This window comes from Typopeltis vanoorti, chromosome 22 (assembly GCF_054136105.1).
Source record: "Typopeltis vanoorti isolate ZY-2024b chromosome 22, IOZ_Tvanoo_1.0, whole genome shotgun sequence".
NCBI lineage: Eukaryota > Metazoa > Arthropoda > Arachnida > Uropygi > Thelyphonidae > Typopeltis > Typopeltis vanoorti.
Window position 1 is genome coordinate 62675593 of NC_143570.1, and position 13978 is coordinate 62689570.

At 37.1% G+C, this 13978-nt stretch overlaps 1 protein-coding gene across 4 annotated transcripts in view; it reads left to right on the forward strand.

Moving 5' to 3' along the window:
* LOC150094462 (hemocytin-like) overlaps positions 1 to 13978 on the forward strand; it is a 2636009-nt gene that overhangs the window by 208407 nt on the left and 2413624 nt on the right. For all 4 annotated transcript variants that reach the window (XM_090412206.1, XM_090412207.1, XM_090412208.1 and 1 more), the window contains exon 7: positions 9381 to 9437. In XM_090412206.1, the coding sequence (XP_090268332.1) occupies positions 9381 to 9437 (57 nt within the window). The remainder of the gene's footprint in view (positions 1 to 9380; positions 9438 to 13978) is intronic.

Here is a 13978-nt window from a genome sequence, read left to right on the forward strand (position 1 = left end):
ATGGAAGAAAGAATACTGTAAAAGGAATTATAAATGATAAAGGTGACATGAAAATAGGAGAAAAAGATATCCTTGAAATATGGATGTGAAAAGTTTTTTACCTTGGGTATAATATATGTTAAAGATACCAAGTAATTTTATAACCTTGGTTTTAATCCTTTTTCCCAAGTAAGCAAACAGACAAGTAAGTCAAGTTTGCACCTGAACGTGGTTCAAGACTTATGGTGGTGGTGCAACACCAAGACAACTCTTGGTAAAGATGGATTCAGTTCTGATCACTTTCCTTAGTATTTCCCATAAATGTAAAACACATCTCCTAGGAGATGTATGATGTTATACATTATGGGTGGGGGTCACTACCCAGACTGGTTTCGACCTTTATTGAGGTCTCATCAATGAGTAGGCAGACCCTGAAATGCCAAGGTTTAAGTAATACAGAGCTTATAAATTTTACCATGCTTTGACCTTATTAATTAAGAATCTCCGGATGAGAGAAAGATGGGAAAAGTTTTTTTACCTTGGGTATAATATATGTTAAAGATCTTGGCATTTCATGGTCTGCCTACTCACCGATGAGACCTCAATAAAGGTTGAAACCGGGTAGCGGCCCCCACCCATAATGTATAACATCATACATCTCCTAGGAGATGTGTTTTACATTTATGGGAAATATTAAAGAAAGTGATCAGAGCTTAATCCATCTTTGCCACGAGTTGCCTTGGTGTTGCACCACCACCACCATAAGTCTTGAATCACGTTCGGGTGCAAACTTGACTTGTCTATTTGCTTACTTGGGAAAAAGGATTAAAACCAAGGTTATAAAATTACTTGGTATCTTTAACATACAGTTGAAGTATGGAGTAATTATTTCAAAAAAATTGCTAAATGAAAGAAGCAGTGATGACAGGCAAGTGGCCAAAAACCCTGCCCAGACATGCAGTCAAGAATACATATCCATACTTGAAGTAGAAAAGCCATCAAAGGCCTGAAATCTGGAAATGCAGCAGGAGTAGATGATGTTCGACCAGAAATGCTCAAATATGGAAGTATAAGAGTCTTATAGTGACTGCACTGCATAGTTCAGAAGGCCTGGACACAGATGAATTCCAGATGATTGGAGTAGAGCTCTCATAGTACCCATATATAAAAAAGGAAATAAAACTGAATGTGAGAATTACAGAGGTATTTCCCTATGAGTGTTCCTGGTAAGATTTATGCAAGTATACTTGAGAAAATGGTTGAGAAAGATTGTGGAGAAGAACAAGCTGGACTCAGGCCAAATAAAGGCTGTCAGGATCAGATTTTCACTTTATGACAGATAGTTGAGAAATCATTGGAATACAACAAAAATGTACTTAAGTTTTGTTGATCTGGAAAAGGCATATGACAAGGTGCAAAGAGAGAAGCTATTTGAAACACTGTGGTTATATGGTGTCAATGGGGCATTATATCAAGCAATACTTAGTGTTTATTTGAGTTATAAGTCAGCAGTTAGAATTGAAGGAGGTACAGGATGGTGGTTAATGTTAAATCTGGTGTCAGACAAGGATGTCCATTATCTCCTCTGTTATTCATTATCTATATGGATTACATTATGAAGGAAAGTGGTATTAAATCTGATATCAAAATTGGAGATGTTAATCTCAGTTCTTTGTTTTATGCGGATGATGTTATACTTCCAAATAAATCCATTGCAAGTTTGAAAGATTCTCTGACTAAACTGATTAACTGTGGTAATAGATATGGTATGAAGGTCAGCAATAACAAGACATTGAAAATATCAACTGCATTGTGAATGGAGAACCTATGGAACAAGTAAAACACTTCAGCTACTTAGGCAAGATTTTTAATGAAGATGGTAAATTAAGTATGGAAATAGACAACAGAATCAACAAAGCTAGTATGGCAGGAAGTCAACTGAATAAATTCATATGGAATAAGAGAGAAATTAGTCAAAACATTAAAATAGCTATGTACAAGACAGTGTTCAAACCAATTTTAACTTATGGATCTGAGAGCTAGGTCAAAAGTAAAACACTTGACCAAAGACTTAAGATCGCAGATATGAGAGTCCTGAGGAAGATTAGGGGCATGAATAGATGGCATCAGTGGCAATATTGTATTAAAATTGAGGATATTAGTAAAGAACTTGACATTGTTAGCATCCAGGAATGTGTTAGCAGAGCAAATCTCAGGTGGTATGGTCACTTAAACAGAATGGGAGAGGAAAGATTAGTAAAACAAGTGTTCTCTGCCAGGAAAAAGACCCAGAGGAAGACCAAGATATAGGTGGATTGATACAGTAAAAAGTGCTTTAGAAGATAGAAATATAAGATCTGATAATGTTGAAATCTTGACGGCTAACAGACTGATTTGGAGGAAAATTGTAGATAGGAAATTAGCAATGATGTAATTTTTCATGTACTGTTATCATATCCTGTACACCCCCTTGAGGGTGTACAGGAATTTCAGGAATATATATCAGGAATTTGATGATAATGATCATGATGATAATTATATATAAATGATTATATGATTAAAATAATAAAATAAAATCAGTCACCCTCCTCCCTTTCACTTTTTTTTTACTCCTATTCTTGTGAAAATTGAATGGATGTCTATTTCAAGGCCTATTGATTGGCCATCATATCTTGCTCACTAGCCTCTGGTTCCTCTTTACCTCCTCTCCATCACCAAAAAGCCCTGCTGCAGAGATCTGTGCACAGTAGTCAAGATGGGGTCTTATCAAGGTTCAATAAAGAGGAATTATAACATGCTTGTCTCTACTCATCAAAGTATTCTTAAGTAACCAAGCGATCTGATGAGCTGATTTAGCCACTTTTACTATGTGCCCCCTAAACGTTAACTGCCTACCCACTAACACATTGGCTTTTTCAATTTCCTGGAGTACGGTTCCTTCCACCAATGCTGATAATCTTTTTGCCCCAAAATGCATAACCTTACACTTTGCCACATTAAAGTGACATCCATTCTCCTTAACTCAGTCTGCCAATCTATCCAAATTGTCCTGCAGAATTTTGAGATGTGTATATTCACTATTGCTCTACCCAACTTTGCATCATCAGCAAGTAACTGAACAGTTCCTCTCAGATCCTTTCCTATATCATTAATGAACAAATTAAACAGCAATGGTCCAAGAACAGAACCCTGCAGCACACCACTAGTCACAGGTAGGGACTAGTACAAGAGTAGAATCCTTCTTGTGGACTCTACTCCTGAATAAATTACTCTCTGATATCTCTCCATCAACCACCCTCATATCCATCTCACCAACCCTATATCCTCTCCCAAGTGCTGCAGTTTACTGATTAGTATTCCATGTAGTATCCTGTCAAAGGCCACCAGCATCACAGTAAACCCATTATCCTTATCCAATTCAGCCCTTACTGTATTATAAAACGTGAACAAGTTACTCGGTCATGATCTACTCTTTACAAAACCATACTGTCCCACAATACAGTATCCCATTTCCACCTATCCATTCCTGTTATTTTATTCTTGGCCAACTTCATAAATACTTTGACAACAACCCCTGATATGCTGATCGTTCAGTAATTTGCAACAGCAGTCTTGGAGCCTCCATTGTGCAATGGAGCTATCCCCCCCCACCCCCTCTGGACTAACCCAGAGCTAAGACTTAGATTAAACAATATGATGAAGGGCACTGACAATTCCTTTTCCACTTCACGTAAGACTCAAGCTGCCATATACATTTTTCCTTTATTTTCAGTATATCGAAAGAACTGTTTGGGATTCTCTTTAACGTGCATTGGTAATTTCCTTTCATAATCTGCTTTTCCTTTTCTTATCACACCAGAAGGGTAACTAGTATTTTTACTGTTCGTGTGCCTGTACGTCATGTATCTCTTTAAATTCCCTCCACAATTGTTTTTTGTAACTCCAGTTTAATTGTTCATCATTTAACTTCCACTTGATTTACTCTCCTGACTCTAAGTATGCAGTCACCATTACTTCCCTCAAACACCATTTTACCATGTACTATCAACATCCAGCTCTTGAAGTTTTATATGCCATGGCACTGATCCAAGCAATCTCCTAAGCTTGTAAAACTTACCAACCCAGTAAAATGGAGGTGGCTAAATCCACACATTTAGCCACCTCCCAGGTCAAGACCATATGATCACTCTCACCTATTGGTGGGAACGTGGTCATATTCATTATAGACAAATTCTTAGATGCAATTACTAGATCGAGCACTCTCGAACCCCTAGTATAGTCCATTACATGCTGTCTCTGGTAATTATCCTTTAGTAACTGCATAAAATCCATTTCCTTCCTCCCATGTGTCTTCTTTTTCTTCAAATCAATGTTACCATAGTTAAAATCCCCATAATAATTACCTGTCCTCTACTCATTGAATCTATTTGCTGATGCATACTGTCTCCATCACCTATTCCCTCCCCTGGTCTATAGCAGCATCCAACTGTATATTTTGTTCTGCTAACCTCAACTCACATCAGATAGCCTCAAATGTGCTATTTTCACTGTCCTTCAGCCAAACTTCTATTCTCTTTGGCTGCAGTTCATTGGCTATAATCAATAACACTCCTCCCTTCATTCTTTTCTCTCTATCCTTCCTGAACACACTATACCCTTCACATTCTATCCCACTAACTATATCATCTTCTGTTAGCCACGTCTCACTAATGCCAATAACCTTTGGCCAGGATGAGCCAACCAAGGCCAAAAATTCCTCATGCTTGTTCCTAATGCTCCGCATTAGTGTACATAAATTGCAAAATCCCCCCTAGTCCCACCCTTATCTTGATGCCTTATACTAACTATCCCATTCTGGTTTGTTACCATTGGTACTAACTCAGGCATATTATACACATTCTTACACTCAACTGCCTCACAGATGTCTGCATATCCACTTAACAGCTTCCCGCCCCACAAAGCTCTGGTTTCCCTGACACCAAATCAATTCAGATGCAAACCGTTCTTCTTGTATAAGTCCTTTTGCCCGTTTAACTTGCTCCACACATCCACAAACTCCACACCACTCCTGTATAACATACAGGAGTGATGTGGAGTAAGTTCACCTCCCCCCCCCCTGGAAAATTTTCTGCAGATGCCCATGCCAGGAAAGTTTGCTGCCTCTCTCAATACACCAAAAATACTACAAAAAGTCAAAACAACGTATAAGGTAAGGTTCAACGTGCCGCCGAGGGCGAACCCCCCCCCCTGCTCCCCTAGCTACACCACTGCAGGAAAGCATGATTTTGTCAAACTCTCATCGATCACACCTTTTATGATTGAATTGCAATATAACACTTGCAATTTAACTTTTCTTTCTCTCCCAGTCATGCCCTCATTTTTCTTATATCGCACTTGCTTCCTTTCGTTATTAGCTGGTTCACTCGGTAGACATTTTTGCAATCGCTCCAGTGCTTCGCTCTGTGTATCACTCCATGCAACCGAGCTATCTCCCTCATTGCAGCTAACTCTTCATTTTTTATATCAGTCAAACTGTTCTCTCATTCTACACTTTTACAGTAGCGGATTATGTTCCTTTGAGGCCCTAGGTGCAAATAAATAAATAATAAATATAAACATTCACTAAATTTTAAAGGCATGTTATCTTTTTGTCATATAATTTTTGAGGCCCCTCGAGATGGTGAGCCCTAGGCACATGCCTAGTGCACCTATTGAGTAATCTGCCATTGCACATTTACTCTCACTTTCAACCGTGTCATATTTAATATCACTCTCAATGCTATCTGAAGTGACCTGAGACACTTTTGATCTATGCTTTCATGACACTTTCCCACCGCTATTGCTCTCCAACCAAACTCCAGCCACTTTCGGCAAAGCATACATTCCACAGACATTGCACTGGATGAATTCGCCTTCGTAGCGCAATTGGGAGAATGACAGTACATTGCGCTGCTTCTTGTCTTGACAGGAGGAATATATAAATATTCCTGGACTTTTTCAGTTGAAGGTGATTTAGCCAATCTCATATGGAGTTCAAGGGTTTTTTTATCTCCTGCATACAGACCAATCGGCCCTTCAGAACAGATGCAATTTACAGAAAAAAAATACTAGTCATGGTGGTGGTAAACTGATAACGCTATTTTTTTAAAATCTAAATAACTTATCTTTTGGAGCTCTTCAAACACAGTCCGACCATCAAGCACACGAACCGACAGCATTCTCTAGATAGAATAAATAGAATCTACTATCTGTTCTCGTCCTTTGCAGTTTGTACACCAACTAATCTTGTGGTAATCTATCAAATACTTTTGCAAAGTCCAAGAATATTGCCATATACAATTCTCCCTTATCTAACACACTTGTTACCTTTTTATAAAATGCTAGTAAATTGCTAAAACAAGACATATCCTTTACAAATCCATGCTGACCATCATAAAGAATGCTATGTCCATCAACCCAATCCTATATTCTATTCCTGACCAAACTGCGCTTATACAGACTGGCTTTAATTGGACACTTCTGTCTTAGAATCATGTTTGTTGAGTAGTACCATTTTGATTTTCCAGACCACACAATGTCACCTGGTTTCCATTGTGATGTAGGATCCCTGGAACAGGGCTAGAAATGAGCGACTAAGGCAGTATTTCTCTTCTTCTTCTTCTCTTCTGTCTAAGACAGGTTGAGTCTTCCCTTGAACAGGATCTTCCAGTCTTCTCCATTCCTTGCTGTTCAAAAAAGTTCCTTATAAGTTCTGCATCCCAAAATGTTCTTTATTAATTTCAGCCAGGTAATTCTGGTGTTCCAGGTCTTCTTTTTTCAGTTGGAAAAGCATTGATTAGGACGTTAGGAAGTCTGTCTGCTTCCATGCGTGCAGTGTGGCCAAACCATCTCAGTTGTTGTTTTCTAATTTTTTCTGTTATTCTCTTTTTATACAATAATTCTTGTCTGACTTGCTGTTTATTTTCTTTTCCATCCAACTTGTTCTATTTATTTTTCTTAAGCATTTCATTTCAAATGCCAGCAGTTTTTTCTCCTTTCTTTTCTTAACTGTCCATGCTTCTGCTCCATAGATGGCTGTTGATATAATTATTGATTCGTATAATTTGATTTTGGCTTGCTTTGATATCTTGTTTGTTTTCCAGATTTTTTGTAATTTTCCCAAGTTGGTCCACCCTATCGCTATTCTGTGTTTGATTGTTACAAATTCATCTATTGTTTCTGTTAGTTTTGATCCAAGATATATGAAGTTGTCTACTTGATCTATTTGTTCTCCATTTAGGGTGGCTGAGATGATAGTTCTGTTCCTCCCTATTTTCATCACTTTTGTCTTTGTATATTTATTGTCATGTCATATGTTTTACAGGTTTCGTTGAGCTTGTTTATCAACCTTTATAGTTCATTTGGGATTCTTGCAATAAGGAAGAGATCATCTGCATATTTGATATTATTTATATTTAAACCAGTGACATTGATTCTAGGCTCATTGTCTATTGCCTTCTTTACAACTTCATCTAGATATATGTTGAATAGGCATGGGGATAATGGGCATCCTTGCATTACTCCTTTTTGGATCTCTATGGGTTCTGTTGTGAGTGTGTCCTTTTTATTTATTGCATTTGTCTTAGAGTAATAGTTTATCAGAAACTGTATTATATATTTGTCTGTTGCTTTTTCTAGTAGAATTTTAAGAAGGATTTCTCTATTGATGCTATCAAAAGCTTGTTTAAAGTCCACAAAACAACAATATAGTCTTCCCAGATGAGCTCTTCTAGTTGGTGCAATGTGAAAATCTGGTCTATTGTTGAATAGTTTCCTCGGAAACCAGCTTGTTCTATGCCTATCAGTTCTTCATAGGTGTTTTTTAATCTATTTTGTATAATTCTCACAAAAAATTTATAGGTGCGGGAGAGTAAATTGATTGGTCTGTAATTTCTACAGTCTCTTTTGTCTCCTTTCTGGTATATTGGGATGATCTTTCCAGTTCTCCAGTCATCTGGAATCTCTCCTGTTTGTAGTATTTTATTGAATAGGGTTGTTAAATATTCTATTGATGTGCTGTGTCCATATGACCACAATTCAGTAAGGATAGTATCAATGCCTGGTGCTTTATTGTTTTTCATCTGTTTTATTACATATCTAACTTCTTCTTGTAAAATTTTTGGGTGGTTGTTATTTTCTTCTATTGTTGGCAATGTTGTTTCCTTGGTGAAAGATAGCCTTAAAATGGTTTGACCAAATTTTTCTTATATCTTCAATATTCCCAGTTTCAGTCATCTTGTTGTTTATCATTGTTACTGCTTTTGCTGAGAATTCCTTTGTAATTTCTCTTATAGTGTCATGGAAGACTTTTAGGTTGTTTTGTTGGTATGCTTCTTGGCATTTCTTAGCTTTTTCTTCTAAACATTTTTCTTTGGCTTTTTTGCACAGGTTATCAACTTTATTTTTTAGTGCTCTGTATTTTTCTCTATTCTCATTGTTTTGTTGGTTTACAAGTATTTTAAACCAGAATTTCTTGGGTTTGTTTCCACTGTTTGTTTATTTTGGGTTTGGTACCTAGAGTGTCTTTTGCAATTGATAACACTATTTCTTTTCCTTCTTCCCAGTATTTTCTACTGTTCTGGAAGATGGAGGGTTTTAATTTCAAGCACATCTGTTCTAAAAATCGACTTCTGATTGAGATGTTTTCTTCTTTTCTGATATTGTTTTTCCTGTTGAATTTTAAGAAGGCAGTATTAGTACTGTTAAATGTCGGTTATTGGGAGAGGTTAAAAAATTACAGTGTTTAATCACCCAAACAGCCACATGTGGATAAAATGTGTATCATAAATGGAAGCTTCATATCCATATTATTTTTATAGTATTCCAAATTTTATGTTTACTTCCATGGACACTTTGCAACTATGTAATTGATGTAATATACACATTAAGGCTAGTTCATTGGTTAATGGTTAGGTGGAAAAGAGATGATGTATGTTTCTCAGTTGAAGAAATTTTACTGGATTAATGAGGGTTGGATTATATAGAGAGTGCAGGGCAAGAGGGAGAGAATGGGATTATAATAATGATTAAAGTTATCAGTAAATAATTAAGATTTATCATTAAAGTTCTGTAAATATATGCCAAAGAAGAGAATGGGGAAGTATATTTTTAACAAGTAGAATGGTGGGTGAGTAGAATGCATTGCCAAAATGTATTGTGAATTCTAGAAGGGTGAGTAAACGTGATTATTATTTAGTATGATAGGTATATTTTGTTTGCTTAGTGAGACCCTCTACTGGCTCTCAACTCCACAGAGGTTTAGTTTTAATATTTATAACAATTCTGTGCTCCTCATGTTTCATAGATCAGAATTAAAAGTATATATCTTTTTTTTTAATTAAAATTTTTTTTTATAATTACAGTGAACATAATACAGCCCCCCAAAAATCATGGTGCGTTTCCTACTGCTGTTGTAGCAGGTAAGTTTCAGTTGTTTTAAGTAATATATCATTTTAGGTAATATAGGATATTCTTTGCCAAGTGATATGCATTTGAGGAAGACATTCTGCAGAACTTAGTCCATTTTGAAACCGGATACTTTTAAAGTGGATTTAAAAATGGATACTTGAATACGTAACTACAGCATAGCTACTTTTTATTTTTAATGATGTAATGAATAGTTAACAGTATAAATTATTAACTGGACAGCACACTGCTCAAGTAGGACTTGTAAAATATACTTCTTATTAATATAGTTAAACTCTGTTAATGTCCAGAGACATTGAGTGACCTTACTGAAGAAACTATCAACTAAGTGACTAATTTACAGGATACCATTAGTTTGTATGGCTCAAACATGTATAAATACAAATGAAAAAAAAGTATTAAAATTGGGCAGAATAGGGTAATGTTATCTGTGAGAGTCAATATGGATTTGATAAAGGGCGCTCTTGCTTTAGTAATATGATTGCCTTTTATAATAAAGTGGCAAGAGCAGTTGATGAGGGAAAGGCATATACCACCATTTTTTTTGGATTTTGCAAAGGCATTTGACAGGGTGCTACATGATAAGCTGATATATAAGTTGCTGATATATGGGTTTAGAAGTTGAGTTAGTCAACTGGACTCAGGATTGGCTGTCTGATAGGTATCAGAGAGTTGTGTATGGTGGGCAATATCAAGGAGGCAGGAGGTTACAAGTGGGCTCAGTAGTGGGACCTGTATTGTTTAACCTTTATATCAATGATGTTGTCAATGGATTGCAGGGGGGATATTCAGCTGTTTTCAAATGATGCTGAAGCTAGGAAGGGTTATTAGTAATAGTGCAGATGTGGTAGCCCTGCAAGAGCATTTGAATAAACTATACAGATGGGCAAATAAATGGGGATGTCGGTTTAATGCAGCAAAATGCCAAGTCCTGAAGTTTGCGATGGGAGGCTGCATACTCAATTGGAGGAGCTGTACTGGAGGAAGTAGGAGAGACAAGAGATCTGAGGGTAGTGATTGATAGGAAACTGAAATTCAGGGAGCATATTGCAAAGGTGGTTAAAGTAACCAAGAGGATTGCTGCAATACTGAGAAGGAAACTGACCTGCAGAAATAAAAGAGTTACTGTTCCATTGTATAAGATGCTGATCAGACCACACTTAGACTATTGTTCTCAAATTTGGTTCCCAGGATTTGAAGGTGATAAATTAACTGTGGAAATGGTACAAAGGCAGATAACAAAGATGGTTTCAGGACTGTACAAAGTTAGTAATGAGGATTAGCTGAGGGAATGTGGACTGCATAGTTTAGTAGATAGAATAAGGAGGGGTGATATGATCGAGACTTTTAAACTGTTGAGAGGTAGTTACAGGGTTGACACTGGAAAGTTCTTTCTCTTGGTGGAACAGTGAGAAGGAGCAATGACAAGGGCCATCCCTGGAAGTTATAAAAGGAAGCTGTGAGCAAGAGGGTGAGGAGCAGTTTCTTTGCCTGATAGAGTGGTGAGAGCAGGAATGGTCAATGAGTTGAAGGAGTGGTATGATAGATTTTGCATTTCCTAGGAAGGACCTCCCATGATGACTCTTTTGACTCCATGGAGGCCTGAATAATAATAATAATAATATTATTATTATTATTAAATTTTAATAGTCTGTTAATGTTAAACACTGCAAGGTCTTTGTTTAAGGGTTCAATTCATCAGAAGTCTTCATATCCTTGACAGTCTCTGTAACACATTCTGATTAGCTATGAATACCTATCGTCTCTTCTACCTCCTATTTTCAGGAAGGATATCTAATTTATATTTCATCTGCCTTTTGAAAAATCATTCTGTTATTTAGCAAGTTTCTCTTGCTAAAATTCATATTTATTTCTTATTATTATTACTAGTGAGCCTCCATAGCTCACTCAATATAGATGAAGCCCTTTGGTTAGAAAGACCTGGGCTCGATTCCCGTCAGTGATGTGAGGACCCTTTATCTAGTCTCTTTCAACTAAAGTTGAGTTAGTCAATCTCATATAGAGGTGGGGTTTTTTTGCCAGGAAACTGAGGTTTTTCTTCCCCAAGAAAAGGCAAACTGGTCCTGTGAACACACATGCATATACAGACATAGGACACACTGGGAGGCATAGGGCTAACCACTTTATCCTCGATATGGTTAAATAAATAGAAAATCAGTGTCCTTGCGTCCACCCTCACACACACATTGGCTGAGTATAGCGTATCTGCTCTCCAACCAAAACGCTGCAGGTTCGAATCCTGCCATGAGCATAGATGTATGTGATTGTGAAGATACTAGTGGTGGTGGTGGTGGCAACCAGTAGATGGTGTTGCTGTAGATGATGATGGTAGTTGCGTTTCGCTGTGGTTGATGGAGTCGTTGGACTTTTTGGAGGTGTCACGTAGTAATGATAATAATAATAATATAAATACACACTGACAGGAATAAAACAGAAGGAAATGTCAGTTACTCTTTTGTAGTATACTGCAGTCAATCCACTATATAAAACTGTTTCTTTCTACACCCCCACACCCTCAGTTCATAAAATCATGGAGAATACCTTGCCATCTGTCATATACCCTGAAATCAGAACTCAATATTTCATCAAAAGACCACAGACATTTGTAATTACAATAGAATCACTATAGAAGGCATTAAAAATAAAATAACTATTTGGTGTTAATAGAGAAGTCTCCGGAGGAATGGGAAATTAACTCCTGCTTGGTGAGGGTATATACTGGAGTAATAGGAATTGAGAGAGATCATTTGGCTAAAGAAGCAGCTATAAACATACAGCTATAAATAATAATATTAATAATTATTATTAACATCTGACTTCCATGGAGTCAGAGACTCATTGTGGGAGGTAAACACTATCACACACAAACACACAAAGCTCATCCAATCATGTTTTAAACTAATTCAATGTGCCCATAATCACAACACACACACACACACACACACACACACACACACACACACACACACACACACACACACACACACACACACACACACACACACACACACACACACACACATTCTCTCTCTCTCTCTCTCTCTCATGCAATGTATTCCACTCACCAACCACATTCCATGCTAGGAAGCTTCTTGTCACTCTTTTACTCACACCCTCCTTATACAGTTTTCATGGATGGCTTCGTGTTCTACCTCCCCACCCCTCTCCCATTCTGTGAAAAATTTCTTCCATGTCAGCCTGATAATAATTCCTGACTAACTTATGTCTCATTTATATCATTCCCACCTCCCTTCATCGTATTCACTAGGCCTTGCATTTTACATTCTTTCAGTCTATCTTCAAATTCCACTTTTCAAAGACCACTTACCACCTTTGCAAATCTTCTCTGGTCCCTTTCTAACATATCCTTGTCATCCTGAAAACCCAGCGACAAAATCTGTGCATAGTACATATGAGGCCTGATTAAGGCCTTATACAATGGAATCGTAACCTCTTTATTTCTGCATGTCAAGGTCCTCTGCATCAGTGCCATTATCTGATTTGACAACTTCACAACTTGTACAATGTGGCCCCTGAACTTCAGGTTTTTGTCTACCACCACTCCGAGATCTCTCATCTCTTCTATCTCCTTTAAAGTTTCCTTACCAAGTGTATATTTCGCATCCCATTGCTGCTTATCAAATTTCAATACCTTACATACTTTGCAACATTGACCTGGTAGTTCCACTTACCTGCCCATTCAGGCAAATCTATTCAAGTCCTCCGGTAAGGTAATAACATCTGTGTCACTCTGCATTGCTCTCTCCAGTTTTGCATCATCTGTAAATAGTTGCATATAACCATTTAAACCCATTCCAATATCATTAATTTATGATATTATCATAAATTGAAAAGGCATGCCAATGTGCCAATTCCCTGGCAGTAGCATTGGCATTTGTTAAGTAACTTTTGGTCAGTTCTCGTGTAACAGCATTTATCTCTCTTCAGCTTAATGCTTCATTCCATGCAATAGCTCAAAGCTCCTTAGGTTAAGACACATGATGATATGGCATCAAATCCTATCATCTTATTGACATCAAGCTTATTTATTTCTTCATATACATCCTGCTCACTCTCAGTTAACCTATCCTCTTCTATGTCCTCTATACTTGAGTTTTTCATGATTTCTCTGATTAACATGAAACACCATTATATAAATTGTTTACTGAATACCTCAAAGATGTCTTCTGCAGCAGTTACCATTCAACCATTTTCACCCATTAACATCATCTTACTATAATCATTCTTCCTTCTACTTGCCACATATCTGAAAATCTGTATGGTGTTTCTTTGCCTGATTTGCTAATTTCTGCTCATACTGTATATTTGCATTTCTTACCAATTAAGTTACCTCCTTGGCCTGCTCGTTATACTCCTCATGCAAATTGATAATTTTCTACCATTATTCACCTTGTGCTGCCTCCACAGTATCCTCTTCTTCCAAATTTCCTGCTTAATCTCTTTATTCATCCATTTCACACCTTCTATATTTAGTCTTTTGACCTTTGGAATG